General features: G+C 45.6%; 3 protein-coding genes across 14 annotated transcripts in view; 1 reads left to right on the top strand and 2 right to left on the bottom strand.

Annotated features, from left to right (window-relative positions):
* The first annotated feature begins 416 nt into the window (after window positions 1–416).
* On the top strand, window positions 417–1,944 carry LOC122619060 (26S proteasome regulatory subunit 8). Its single transcript, XM_043795751.1, has 3 exons — window positions 417–576; window positions 634–787; window positions 850–1,944. Exons 2-3 carry the CDS (start codon window positions 634–636, stop codon window positions 1,899–1,901), a joined length of 1,206 nt encoding a protein of 401 aa, XP_043651686.1. The 5' UTR covers window positions 417–576; the 3' UTR covers window positions 1,902–1,944.
* Window positions 1,935–4,743, bottom strand: LOC122619059 (sodium-independent sulfate anion transporter). Its single transcript, XM_043795750.1, has 3 exons — window positions 4,121–4,743; window positions 2,709–3,798; window positions 1,935–2,650 (listed from the first exon to the last, which is right to left on the bottom strand). Exons 1-3 carry the CDS (start codon window positions 4,484–4,486, stop codon window positions 2,076–2,078), a joined length of 2,031 nt encoding a protein of 676 aa, XP_043651685.1. The 5' UTR covers window positions 4,487–4,743; the 3' UTR covers window positions 1,935–2,075.
* Window positions 4,744–5,193: 450 nt separating this feature from the next.
* Window positions 5,194–13,264, bottom strand: part of LOC122622485 (tropomodulin) — a 47,911-nt gene continuing 39,840 nt past the window's right edge. For 4 of the 12 annotated variants that reach the window (XM_043800937.1, XM_043800942.1, XM_043800941.1 and 1 more), the window contains 9 exons: window positions 12,206–12,358; window positions 11,634–12,146; window positions 11,319–11,570; window positions 11,073–11,220; window positions 9,618–9,903; window positions 8,176–8,690; window positions 7,308–7,533; window positions 6,538–6,941; window positions 5,854–5,992 (listed from right to left, as the gene is read on the bottom strand). In XM_043800937.1, the coding sequence (XP_043656872.1) occupies window positions 8,675–8,690; window positions 9,618–9,903; window positions 11,073–11,220; window positions 11,319–11,570; window positions 11,634–12,146; window positions 12,206–12,358 (1,368 nt within the window). In that variant the 3' untranslated portion in view covers window positions 5,854–5,992; window positions 6,538–6,941; window positions 7,308–7,533; window positions 8,176–8,674. Of the gene's footprint in view, window positions 5,993–6,537; window positions 6,942–7,307; window positions 7,534–8,175; window positions 8,691–9,613; window positions 9,904–11,072; window positions 11,221–11,318; window positions 11,571–11,633; window positions 12,147–12,205; window positions 12,359–13,264 lie in introns of those variants that run through there. The other 8 variants (XM_043800944.1, XM_043800948.1, XM_043800947.1 and 5 more) reach the window with 6 other exon arrangements.

The raw sequence follows: 13,264 nt of genomic DNA, 5'->3' as shown, positions 1-13,264 counted from the left end.
GCTAAGAAAGTGGAAATAAATCACTCTAATGGTGTATTATATGTGGTTACCAACTCCTCGTTTTAAAGTGGTCGATTTTTAAAGATTTATGGCTAGAAATGGAGGTACGACTACTTTTTGAATGCCTGATAGCCTACTGAAATATATTTATTGAATATCTAATCACTATCACGATTTCTGGCTGTTTTAATCTTAGACATGCTGTGATTCAATTGGCCGCTTTGTGTGGGCAGTAAATTTATTGGCTTGACCAAAAACAAAGGAATTTTAATCAAGATAAGATTCATGGAATATGTTTGACACCTATAATAAAACATAATTTTTGTAGATTAAAACTGGTTGCAATATTAACGTTTATATTTAATTTTTTATTCCGTTCAAGAACCCTTTTCGTTTGACTGTAAAATCAAGTTTCCATCCCTAACTTGTCAAATATTTCCCAGCACTATATGAAAACTGTTGTCTCATCACCCGTTTCAGTTCGTTCAAAAAAATAAACAAAATTATATTAACAGCTCGGGAATTTGTTGAGCGCGATACAAGGAAAGAAATAATATCATTTTGCATTTCAGCAGGGTAACTGGAGAAGCTACTTTAGTTTTTCGTGAAATTTAATTATATTAATTTGTCCAGATGAACATCGACGTGGGAGTCCCAGAGGGTGGAGAAGGTCCAGGTTTCCATTCTTACTTTACTCAGAAAATATCCGAGCTGCAGTTCACTGTGAACGAGCGCTACAAGAACTTGCTCCGTTTGCAGGCCCAGAGAAATGAACTCAACTCCAAGGGTAAGGTCCTGAAAATGAATATATCCTTAGTAAGATATCCTTAGTAAGATTCTTATCCGTAGTTCGCTTGCTGCGGGAGGAGCTGCAGTTGCTCCAGGAGCAGGGCAGCTACATTGCAGAGGTTGTGAAGCCCATGGACAAGAATAAGGTCCTGGTGAAGGTTCATCCGGAGGGCAAGTACGTGGTGGATGTGGACAAGGCCATCAATATCAAGGACGTGACTCCCAACAGCCGAGTGGCCCTGCGCAACGAGAGCTACACTCTGCACAAAATTCTGCCCAACAAGGTGGACCCATTAGTATCCCTAATGCTGGTGGAAAAGGTGCCCGACTCCACCTACGAAATGGTGGGTGGCCTGGACAAGCAGATCCAGGAGATCAAGGAGGTGATTGAGCTGCCCGTAAAGCATCCGGAACTATTTGATGCCTTGGGCATTGCCCAGCCGAAGGGAGTGCTGCTCTACGGACCTCCTGGAACTGGGAAAACCCTCCTGGCCCGAGCTGTGGCCCATCACACAGAGTGCACCTTCATACGGGTTTCCGGATCGGAACTGGTGCAGAAATTCATCGGCGAGGGCTCCAGAATGGTGAGGGAGCTCTTTGTGATGGCCAGGGAACACGCTCCGTCCATCATTTTCATGGACGAAATTGATTCTATTGGCTCCGCGCGAATGGAAACTGGAACGGGTGACTCGGAGGTCCAGCGAACCATGCTGGAGCTGCTGAACCAACTGGACGGCTTCGAGGCCACCAAAAACATCAAGGTGATCATGGCCACCAATCGCATCGATGTCTTGGATCAGGCTTTACTGCGTCCCGGTCGCATTGACCGCAAGATCGAGTTTCCGCCACCGAACGAGGAGGCCAGACTGGATATCCTGAAGATACATTCTCGCAAGATGAACCTCACCAGAGGCATAAATCTGCGCAAGATTGCGGAACAAATGCCCGGGGCCTCTGGTGCTGAGGTCAAGGGTGTTTGCACCGAGGCTGGAATGTATGCCTTGAGGGAAAGACGGGTCCATGTCACACAGGAGGACTTTGAAATGGCCGTGTCCAAGGTGATGATGAAGGACTCCGAGAAGAACATGTCCATCAAAAAGTTCTGGAAATAGCTTATAATTGTAAAACATATTAAAGCACCATTATCAGACTGAACATATATATAATATAGTTTTTTAAGAAAAGGACAAGATCGTAAGAACAGAGCATTTTCTCGAGGGAAACTACTAGTTTAATGTTCGTAATGGTAGATATAACTTAGCTAACTTTATTTGGGCGCTGTAAGACTAACTCCTGGCCAGTGAAAGAGTGCTGGCCATGCTAACGCATTCACTAGTTCCGTTCCCGGATTCGGCGTGGTCGAGGGAATCCACGGATTTCGAAAGATCCGCATCATCGGGCCGGAGTTCCTGGTTGAGGGCGTGGGTGTTGTAGCAAAGCACCAGCCTTGTGTTCAAGCCCTCGAAGACACTCACTACACTGGGCTTCAAGTTGAAGAATATGATCTTTTGCTGACGCCGCCGGAAGTCGTCCACAATGGAGGAAATGACTTTGGCGGCCGTGAAATCCGCAGCATAGATGTAGGTGCAGTCGATGACCACGGGCAGCGTGGATTTGCTGCCCAACTTGAGAACCATATTCCGAACAAACTCCACTGAGGGAAAGATCAGACATCTGTCGGGGGTGATCTTCACGAATCGGATACCCTGTTGGGTTTCCAGTTGCTCCAGGGTGACCTTTGGCCTGGCTGCGTAGTACAGGATGAAGAGGAGATTCACACCAATGGCCACCATAATGCCTATTTCCAAGGGCAGTACCAAACAGGTGACGAAGGCCAGGATTCCGGGCACTAGATCGGAACCTGCAACGTTGAGGGTTACTTAGGAATTTAAATAATAGCTAAGGAAGTCTCAACTCACGTTTGCTGCGCCACATGGGCGTTACGACCTGGTACTGGACCTGGAAGATCACCGCCGATATGATAATCGCTGCCAGCACCGCCTTGGGAATGAAGGCGAAGTATTCGGTGAGGAAGTTCAGGGCGAGCACCACGATAACACCGATGTACAGGTTGGACATATTGGTGCGACAACCACTGGCATTGTTCACCGCCGATCGGGCCAATCCGCCATTGCATCGATATCCGGAGAACAAGGAGGTAGCAATGTTGCCCACTCCACAGGCGATCATTTCCTGGGTGATGTCTATCTGCTTTCCCTTGGCGAAGGCCTTGCACACCGACATGGTTTCCAGCAGAGCCATCAGGGGAACGATCACAAGTCCATATCCCAAGCTCTGCACCATTTCAGGGAAGTTCTGCCCCTCCACAGCAGGGATCCCGGCTGTTTCGTTGCCGGGCTGCGCTTCGATGGAAAATGGAGGAAGCGAGGGCGTGGGCATTCCCTTGGGTATATTTCCAGTTAGTCTGAAAGGATTCGTTCCATTGGCATCCAGGTACATGGTGACAGCGGTAAAGAGAATAACCACAGAGGCATTCCTCGAGGTGGACAGGAATTTGATCACCGTGTTCACAGTGCGTTGGAACCTGTTCCTCCTTGACTCGTCCTTTGGACCGATGGTGAACTTTCCGAAACTCCTCATGGCCAGCAGCAGGAAAACACACCCGAAGCCCAAGCAGGTGTCGGCTACGCGCACGTTTTCGATGTCCCGGAACATGCTTATCCACGTGGCCAAAAAGGATCCACCATCACTCTTGACACCCAGCATCGATCGCATCTGAGACGTCGACACAATCAAGGCCACGGCACTCGTGAATCCCGCGCTCACCGGTCCCGAAACGAACTCCACCAAACAGCCAAGCTTGAAGATGGCCATCAGGATCTCTATAATGCCGGTCAGGAAGGTCAGGAGCACGGATCTCTGCCAGGATCCTTGCGCGAACTGGAAGGTCATGAGTGAGGCCACCGCCGTGCTGCCAATCGTGCTGTCCTTGCAGGTGCCCAAAAGGACATACACGAAGCAGCCCATGAAGGATCCATACAGGCCATACTGTTGAAGAGAAGCTGAGTTACTTCCTGATGTGAGAATGGATCAAAGGATCTACAGGATTTGAGGAATCTTAAGTAAGAATTGAACCGCTGAGACTTGCTTCTACCGAGACGCACTAACGATCACTGATCAAGTCGTCAGCTCCACCATTACTCGGTGCTTTTCCGTTGGCCTGAACTCGCTAACCAGCTAGGAAAACATAATGATATCTTGATTAACCAATCAAGAGGGAACACGCCAGATAATGTAAAAATTAAATGTTAAAAATAGGCAGGGAATCTTGTGGACTTAAACTCGATTCCATGTGTGCTTGGATACTAACCTCCGGAGGCAGGCCGACCACACCCGAATAGGCCAATCCCTGGGGGATTACGGTCAGACCCACAGTGAAACCGGCTATCAAGTCGCCGATGCAGTCTTGGCGGTTATAGTGAGGCAGCCAGGTGAGAAAGGGCAGGCGCTTCAGGAGCGTCTTCTTGCGGAAGACATTCCGGGCATATCGGGAGCAGCAGGACTCGGGATTTTCCGACTCCTTGGAGGCCTCCAACTGCTCCAAGCTCTTGCTCTTCGAGGTGCGATGGTCGGTGATCAGAATGAAGTCCGTGGAGGAGCTGTCGAACTGCGCCTCCAGGTTCTGATTAACCTCCGCCTGTTTGCGGAAGGTCACCTCGTTCTCCAGCGTGGACATTCTGGGCGAGATCTGTGCGTGAACTGATGGGTCGGACGACACGCCGCCGGAACCTGATGATCCAAGGGGCTGCGTCACGCGCTCTTATCTCCGGAGGCTGTTTGCCCAGATCTCGACGCGTGTCGTGTGTGGAAGCGGGATACAGGTTGTATCTTTCAGTTGGATCCACGGCGGTTCCATAAAGACAGTAAATCACGCTGGACAATGAGCAAAGCCCCCTGCATCCGCCCCTCTTGAGTGTTTATCTTGGAAGTGTCGATCAGCCAACTGGCACAAGTGTCCCCTATTGATAATTGAAATTTTTCCATTAATCTAGCGCGATCTGTGGAGAATCGATAATCAAGTGTGCACTACTTATTCACAGCTTAAATATTGATCTTCACAGTTACCCATCTACACCAAGCTATGTTTTCAGAAGCTTTTTGGGTTGAAAGATCGCCTAATAATCGAAAGTGATGAGATGCAGTGCAGCAAGGTGATCTTTTAATTATCTACTATCTAGTTGCTACTGTATAATTACTTCTTATCGTATAGAGCTAATAAAGATTATACAGAGGAAAGAAAGTCGAACTATTTTTAGCCGGTTAAGTTCGTGCTGACGAAAGCGAATTGCGTATCCAAAGTTCAGCATTTGAACAACACCTCTATACCGTTTTATAACCAGTCATATTAATCCCCAATCAATCAAGAAAATCGATCGTTAGATATCGTTTTTTGTAGTTTTTTTTATTTAATTTTAAAGTTTTTACATGATTTTTAAAAATTGTATTTTAAAAGCATTGCATTATGTCATATAAAGTAAGATATCATTACATTATACAATTGTATGTTTTTCATTTGTTTTGTGTGTTTAACCATAAGTTAAATTTATGTTTAAGCATTTCATAATTCAATAGCAGTAAATTGTTTTCAGAGACCATGGCTATATATGTATCATATATATATAGTGTGTAAGTATTATGTATGTTATGTGTATGTGTTTGTATCATGTGTGCATGTGTGGATATAAACACGACTAAAACTAAAAATTGTGAAATATCACCCCGTCTAGGGGCTACAAATAATCAAAGGACAGAATGGTAGGTAAATAAAATAAAATAAACGTGTGTGTATAGCTGCAGCGTAAATGTTAAGATTTGCTTAAGGAAATAACTACTTTAGAGCTGCCAGATAGAAAGCTAATCTGCGTGGATCTGCGTGTGTGACAATGAACATTCGCCTAACTCGTAACAAACAATTGATTATGCTTAGGTGGTGATCCGAACACAAACTCGAACCGAAATCATCCATCATCAATCTGAAGAACGCAACAAACACTGAACAAAACAATATAGAACAATTCTCTGCGTGAGAGCAACAACGAGCATGTGACAACACTATTGTTAGGCTATTGATTTCTTTCGGTGTAAAATGTGTAGACTCCGCAGTCCCAATCGGATGAATCCTACTGCCAGACGCCAACGGTGTAGTTCCTGGTCAGATGTCCCATGCGACGCTGACGTCCAACTGGAAAGCATACGAAAAGTCGGATTAGTAATTTTCCTTTGCAAAGACCATTTTCTCAAAACGAAGCATGACGCACAACAGTTGCATAGTTATAATACAGTGTCCACAGAAAAGAGCTGCCTTGTTGGCTTAAGGCTAAGCTAATCACATAGTTGCTAATCAGGTTTCCTCTTCCGTAAATATTGACCATCCTATTTAGGGTATATTTTCGTTTCAATCTCGGCTTGGAGCGTTAAAATTTACGGGGTCACCAGGCGATCCAAGGTGCTAACTTATGATGCTTCACTTGATGTGGTGAAATCAAATAATGACACTACAACAGTGGTATATCTGCTTATGCTACACTATCATTTTCTAAAAATAAAAATCGAATTTTCGTTTAGACTTTACTATACTGCATAAAACCAGATCTATTGAACATAACATTTTTAAGCTGGTTTGGATGGGAAACTTACAGAGCAGATGTTACAAAAATATTGAACATTGTGGAATTCTTACTACTCTATATACAATTACATCTATTACCCATCAGATACTTTACGTACTTCATGTCGCACATCATTCTTCGGTGTTAGTTCACAGCTGGTTGGTTGGTTGGTTGGGTTTTCGGGGAGTACAGAGGTCGGTTGGTGGTGGTGGTGGGGGAGTTTGGACATAGACATAGATCTGTTGTTCTGGTTGCCGTGGTTGCTCATTGCCGTGTTGCTGTTGTTCTGGTTTGCTGGAGGTGTTGTTGGTTTGGTTTCGATTTCTTGGTTGCTTGCTGGGTGGTTTTGCTTGTTAATTGGTAATTATCAAATCAAGAGTCGGACAAAGAAACACACACACATATAGATGGCTTTCTGCTTGATTGTTGTTCTTGGGTGGTGGCATGTTGTTGTTGGTTGGTTGCTGCTACATATTTCGTATTTGTCTTTTTATTTACGCTGGTTCAGGCGTTTCACACGTACTGCAAACACAGATACAGGATAACGAGAGAGTGTGTGTGTGCGTGGGCGGGGCGAAAGAGAAGAAACAAATAAATTGGCATTAGTCAAGTGGTGGCAACAAAGAGTGATCAAATATAGAGAAGGATTCAACAACGATTTAGTTTTGGGTTAGTTTCGAACTTCAATCAATGTCAAACAGTCAATCAAGTTGCAGGTACAACATTCAAGTTGGCCCCAGTTTTCTGGGCTTTATGTGGGCAGAGGCCTTAAGGACTTAAGACTAACTTTCAATTAGCTGGAAGCTTTCGGGGTTATTAATCGGGATTAGTTGGTATTTCGTTTGGCTGCAGATCAAACAACAATTACTTAGACTGAGGGGTACCAACTTTTCGTCTGTTTGCGATATTCTGCATCGTGTTTTTTATTTTGGTAGTTTTTCATGGCTCTTCTGTTCGGTGGTGCTGCTTTATTTTCTGCTGTTAGTTGGTGGCTCTTACTGAATCATAAAAGTGTCTCAAATCTATGTTTGTTATTGCTTGGATTTCTGCTACTATCGCTCTACTTTGACTCGGATCTGGGGACTCACTTAGATCATACATCGCAGTTTAGTTCCTATACGAAGAGAACTTCATTAGAGCCGCCGACTTAGCCCACTGCAAAAAATTGTCTGAAGTGTGGATAGTGTTCTGATGCGATTACACATAGCATGCAAATGGTTTGGATAGGGAATGACATGCAAGACATGCAGAGGGTGGTTAAACTTAAACAATTAACAAATCATTTACACAATGAGGCAATAACACAAACGGATGCTGGGTGCTGGTGTTTATGACTGAACGATCAGAATTCAGAAGAAAAAGTCCAGCTTCGAAGAGCCGAAGCATCAAATACCCTTGCAGATACAGAATTAAGCTTAATAAAAGTTTTGTTTAATTCCGAAAATTATGAGTTAGAAGATTTAACAGGCTAGAAAAGCCTGTTCAAATCAATTTCTGAGTTTTATAAACATTTTAGATAAACGGACGCGACTTGAATAGTACATATTTATTGTCTGCAAGAGTACAAAAAGATCTTTGTTTAGCCAAGTGCACAGTGGTGTCTCACTCTAATCGAAGAACTGCGAAAGCTAGTTATAGACTATATATATCGAGGCTATATATAGCAGAATGCTGGTTGCTAGTTGGGGGCTTGGTTATTTGGCATTTCTTGCGAGTTAGCAGAAGACGTGAGAAGACAATCCGTGTTCATAGATACCTGTGTTAAGCGTTAGAGAAAATTATACACGTGACGCCTAAACGGTTTCTGCTGAGTTTTAGAAGAGGCCTCGACTTAAAACATAACTCGTGGCACATGGGTATTATGGCTATATCCATGGATCACGAGTCTGCTCGATCTGCGATCTTTATCGATATATGTGGTATATGTATTTAGTTTGATATTTCGCTTCGTTTCTTTGGTTTCAGTTTGCTTTGCTTAGTTAAAGTCTCTAGAGTATATAGATATAGATTTTTTGGCAAGCTCGTGGGCTGCTTTATCTTTAGCTTAAACTTGTGCTCCTGCTTCCTTCTTGTTATATATATATATTATATTATACACGTTCTTTCGTTGTTATGTGCTTGTTTTTCTTCGGTTCTTTGGGTTTAGATTACAAAACGCTTTAAAAATGGTTTAGTTGCTTGGTTTCTGGTCTGCTTATTGAATTCTTGTCGACTTTCTATGCAGATTATTGAAAAATCTGAACTGCAGTCGCAACTCAAGATCTTTTCTTACTGAAAACGAGAAACAGAAAAGGGGAGAGAGAACAGAACACATAAGCAAAAGGTGATAAAGACGAGTCACAAAAAGGGAGAAGTAACAATAATGATTCTTGACTGTCGACTGTCTCGAGAACTGAATTTCTGAATCGTCTTTGGCTGATATCTCTGAGTTCGTCTGTTTTTGGAATATAGAAAGATACATAGATACAAAACACAGAGTGCTGCGATGAGAGTGTGTATGTGGGTGTGCGTGGGTGTGGGTTAATAGCACGCATCTGATCTGAATGATAGAGGATCGTGATTCGGGATTATTTACACGGATCGACGGCAAATGGATAAAGCGGCTGACAACGACGACATGGAAAACAGATATAAACAAGTGGGCTGTGCTGGAATCAGTTTCCGGTTTCTGCACAGTAAACGAGTATCACCAAAATGTACCATCGATGGGGTATTTTTCAAAACAGAATAGCTTACATAGTGCTCTAGGTATGCATACATTTATAATTTAACATTTAAGTTAAAGATGAGACTGATAAAAATAAGAAAACATATTTATGAATACTTTCGATACAGTTCATAAGCTATTTTGTTAGGGATTGATATCGATGGCTATTCTTCTGGGCTGTTTATAGTGTGGTTTTCAATTTGGGGTATGTACAGTTTCTTGGTCAGCAAGATCGATGGACTGCATCCAGAGTCCAGGGTGTTTGAGTGTACTTTTCGGGCAACGACAACGACAACATCGAGGATTACATAACCAATGAGTCAGAAAAGGGAAAGGCGCAAGTGGATCGAATGACTGTCTGTACATGGCTCGAACTTGTGGTGGCTGTGGATTCAGTGGATTTCTGTGGTTTTCAGTCGTGTTCTGTGGCATACAGTGGCTCCGGCGGTGCGGCTGCAATGGCGGCAGTGGCTGCTCGACTTCTCACTCACGTGTGCGCTTGATAGACACCCTCATCGTCGTAGTTCGGTGTCACGGACCGACTGCCCGGCACCACCATGTTGTCGGGATCGATCTCCGGATCGAAGGCATCGCCGCCACCGCGGATAACCATGTTATCCGGATCCTCTTCCACTTCATAATCCGCCGGAGGCTGCGGCGATGGCGACGGAGAAGGCGTGGCCGATCGGTTATAGGCGACCAGATCCCGCTCAATCTCCATGTTGCCCGGCAGGATCAACTTGGGTAGATTGGGCTTTATTTTCTGAACGCGGAAGACTGTCGAAGTGTCGATTTTGGGTGTTTCGAGTTTGAGAGGAGCGTTGCAAATTTACAACAGACAAATGGATAATTGGTTAATGTTCTTCTTGGCGGAAGTCACTTTTACAATCTATGGTAATTACAAGAGTTTGGAGACGAGAGAGAAACAAGGGGTGGCACGGAATATTACATAGGTGGACCGATCTCAACCTTTCGAGATCCTGGCTCTATTCTATAGGGATAGCACATGGGTTAGCATCGGGTGGTTATGGAAGAATGATATACGTACTGAACCCTTTTACAATAAAAAATGCATGTGTATTAAAATAACAGCACTAAATAGAGAAGGTTTTAAAGTAGTAATGCTGTTAACGCGAATTCTTCAGTGCTATTACTTTACCTATGACAACCAGCTTAATCCGATCTGAAAATATCTTACGAGGTGCCCCTAACCCAGAACGATAACGACAGGTGAAACGAACGATAACTTGATAACGAAACGTGAACGATAACGATAACGCAACGAAGGCTGGTGATACGAAGTGAGAATGTAAGACGATGGGGTTAAGACTGGAGATCTGGAGTGACGATGAGACTGATGGAGGCCAAGAACGGATTACCTGGTTACCAGACACAATAGATAAATAGATAAAAAGATAGACTGAAGTGGGGCTGGGAAGACGCAACAACAGAACGTGGAGCTCGGTTACCAAATGGGGTCGCTCATCAAATCTTCTTCTCGGCTCCACTTCCGGACGTGGACGCAGATGCAGATGCCTCTGCCTGTAGATTGCGCACTAGGCGCCCTGGAGGTGGCAAGTTATGGGTTACACTATCTGAAGGATCGGTCCAGGTGCGCGCCTTGATGAACTGCTCGAAGGCAGCCAGGCTCTTCAACCTAGTGGGTGAAATATCCTTGGCCGCCTTTGAGTCTGAATGGTCATGATGGAGTGACGACTGATTGCTGGATGATGGCAAAGCGATGTTGGTGATTCCGCTGGCTAACATACCTTGTTGCAATTCACCTAAACGCGCGAGTGAGGCAACTCAGTCAATAGGAAATACACCTAATTCTATCGAAGGGAGCAGTAGTGGAACTATTTGCGAAACCAACGCTGATCGCCTGCAGATCGCCGGGAGTGAAAGTAACCGCCCGGGTCATCTGCCAATCCCAAGGGTCAACTTACTTCTGTCGATGTTGCGCTGCAGGTGAGCGGCCACTCGGTGGCGGGCGTCGTTGAACTCCAGGTGCAAGCCAAGGCGCAGCAGCGACGAGTTCTTCTCCACCAGGTCGGTGATTTCCATCTCGATCTTGTTGCCCAGCACCGCAGACCGCTGGGAAAGATGAATCAAAAAGTAAGATCATGTTGCAACTACTTTATAATGCCATTTACTGGGGGCATTACATTACTCGAATTGAAGGACCCACTCACCTGATTGGAGGCCCTGAACTCCTCGATGGTGTGGCACTTGAGCAGGGCTTGCACCAGCTTGACAATCACGGGCGGACTGATGAAGTTGGTCTCGACATTTAATACTCTCAGGGTTTTGCTCTTCTCTATGGCCGCGGCTAACAGGAGGGCTGTCTTGTCGGTGAGGCCCACATTTGTCAGCGAGAGGACTTCCAGATGTTCGTTCTGAGGCAGTGCGGCAAACAGTTGCTCGAGCTTCTCGTCCGAGATGTTCTACATGCAAGAAAAATGAAGTTCATAAGTATACAGCATGCTATTAAACATTCAAGACAAAACCTTAATGTTGTTCAAGTTGAGGTCAATCAGCTTGGAGTCATCGTCCTTGACCCGCTTGATGGACTCCTCCACGTCTGTGCTATTGGGCGGATCCATGGGGAAGAGCTTCTGCTGAGTGGATTTCGTGATGCCATCCCAGCCCAGGCCCACGGGCTGACCCTTGTTGAGCAAGGAGGCGTGGTACTGGTCCTGATTCATCATCGAGTGGAAGCCGAGGATGGCGGCCAGATCAATGATCTCCTCCTGCGTGGCATCGTTGAGGGCGTGTTCGTACTCCTCGCCCATGTCGATGGCGATCTGTTCCTCGGCCTCGATGTCGCGGGCATCCCTTGGCGGAGGGACCCACTTCTTTCCGCGAACCTTGCCCTGAACGAACGGCTCGAATTCCGGCTCATCCGGTGTCTCGATGGCCTGCTTGTTGATGTGCTCGATCAGCTGCTTGCGATTGAGGGGCCCGGTGGCTTCCTTGGTGCACTCATAGCTGTTGCGCTGGTCTGGCGGCAGGAAGTTGTCCTGAAGAAACAAGAAAGTTCAAACTATCTGGATACAACGCCTTCGAAAAGGTTACTCACATCGGGATCCACCTCTTTGGCCAGTATGGTTATCTCCTCGGGGGAGAGCTGGGCCAGCAGGCTCTCTACGTCCACATCATCGTACTCACTCAGATCCTTGCCATACAGTTTGGCGGGGGTGGTGAGCGTGGTTGTCTTTGTGGTGGCAGAAGTCTGAAAAGGATTATTAAGGAAGTGTTTATTAGAGTCATATATATATATTAGGGGAGAGCAAGAAAGAAGTATTGCCAGGAAGTTCCACAGATTAATATTAAAATACTTTCAAATTATCCTACATAAAATGACTTGTAACTAAATGTTTCTGAAGACCACAGTGTTTCTCTTTTCCCCACCGAAAATCTCCACTGTGGATCAGATAAGATTGCTGCCTAATCGCAGGGAAATCTTCCCACGTTTCTGCTCTTCTTTCGCTTCGACCAATTGCCATTGTTTTCACTTTTGCACAGTTCACTTTTCAGTTTCCCGCTTTTCCGATGAGAGCGAAAGTTCACTAATGCCTGGCAGGCATTCACGAGGCCTGGTAAAATGGGGTTTTGCGACACTTAAAGCTACTTTTCGCACATTCTTATGCTTCAGGCGAAGGCTCACTGGCGGCTGCGGGGCTCGGCGCTTGACCTTTGGCACCGGACGCAGCTTTATCTGCTGGAACTCGGCCACCGGCAGGGCACTCTCCATTCTGGACTATTAGTTTTTGCAGCTCGTAGGAGGTGTCCAATCGATTGACGGAATAGGAAACGCGGAATATGAAGCGCGCAATATGGCAATATGGCAAATCCAATTATGAATGCACTGAGGCGACTTGCAGCGTTCGGCCGGAGACTTTGCGACTTGGGACTGGGTCTGCGTTCCACCACCGACTGACTGGCACGAGAGACCCGCCGAAACAGCAGACCACCGCACCACCAGACCACCGAATTAAGGCGAGACAACGGCAACCACATCGAAAGCCAAGCGAGAGTCGTGCAACATTTGCTTCGAGCCAACATAAAGACAGGCTGCAATCGCTCAGCCAGCCAGCCAGTCAGCCATTCAGCCACTCAGTCATTCAGTCAGTTAGTC

This window comes from Drosophila teissieri, chromosome 3R (assembly GCF_016746235.2).
Source record: "Drosophila teissieri strain GT53w chromosome 3R, Prin_Dtei_1.1, whole genome shotgun sequence".
Classification (NCBI taxonomy): Eukaryota; Metazoa; Arthropoda; class Insecta; order Diptera; family Drosophilidae; genus Drosophila; species Drosophila teissieri.
This window is presented reverse-complemented; position numbering and strand designations above follow the sequence as displayed.

Bases quoted from the DNA above. Each gene is read 5' to 3' on its own strand.
- LOC122619059 (XM_043795750.1), bottom strand. From the start codon at position 4,486: ATGTCCACGCTGGAGAACGAGGTGACCTTCCGCAAACAGGCGGAGGTT. The intron at 3,799-4,120 runs GTTAGTATCCAA...TCTCTTCAACAG, and splicing joins TGGTCGGCCTGCCTCCGGAG to TATGGCCTGTATGGATCCTT. The intron at 2,651-2,708 runs GTGAGTTGAGAC...TCAACGTTGCAG, and splicing joins GCCCATGTGGCGCAGCAAAC to GTTCCGATCTAGTGCCCGGA.
- LOC122619060 (XM_043795751.1), top strand. From the start codon at position 634: ATGAACATCGACGTGGGAGTCCCAGAGGGTGGAGAAGGTCCAGGTTTC. The intron at 788-849 runs GTAAGGTCCTGA...TCTTATCCGTAG, and splicing joins AAATGAACTCAACTCCAAGG to TTCGCTTGCTGCGGGAGGAG.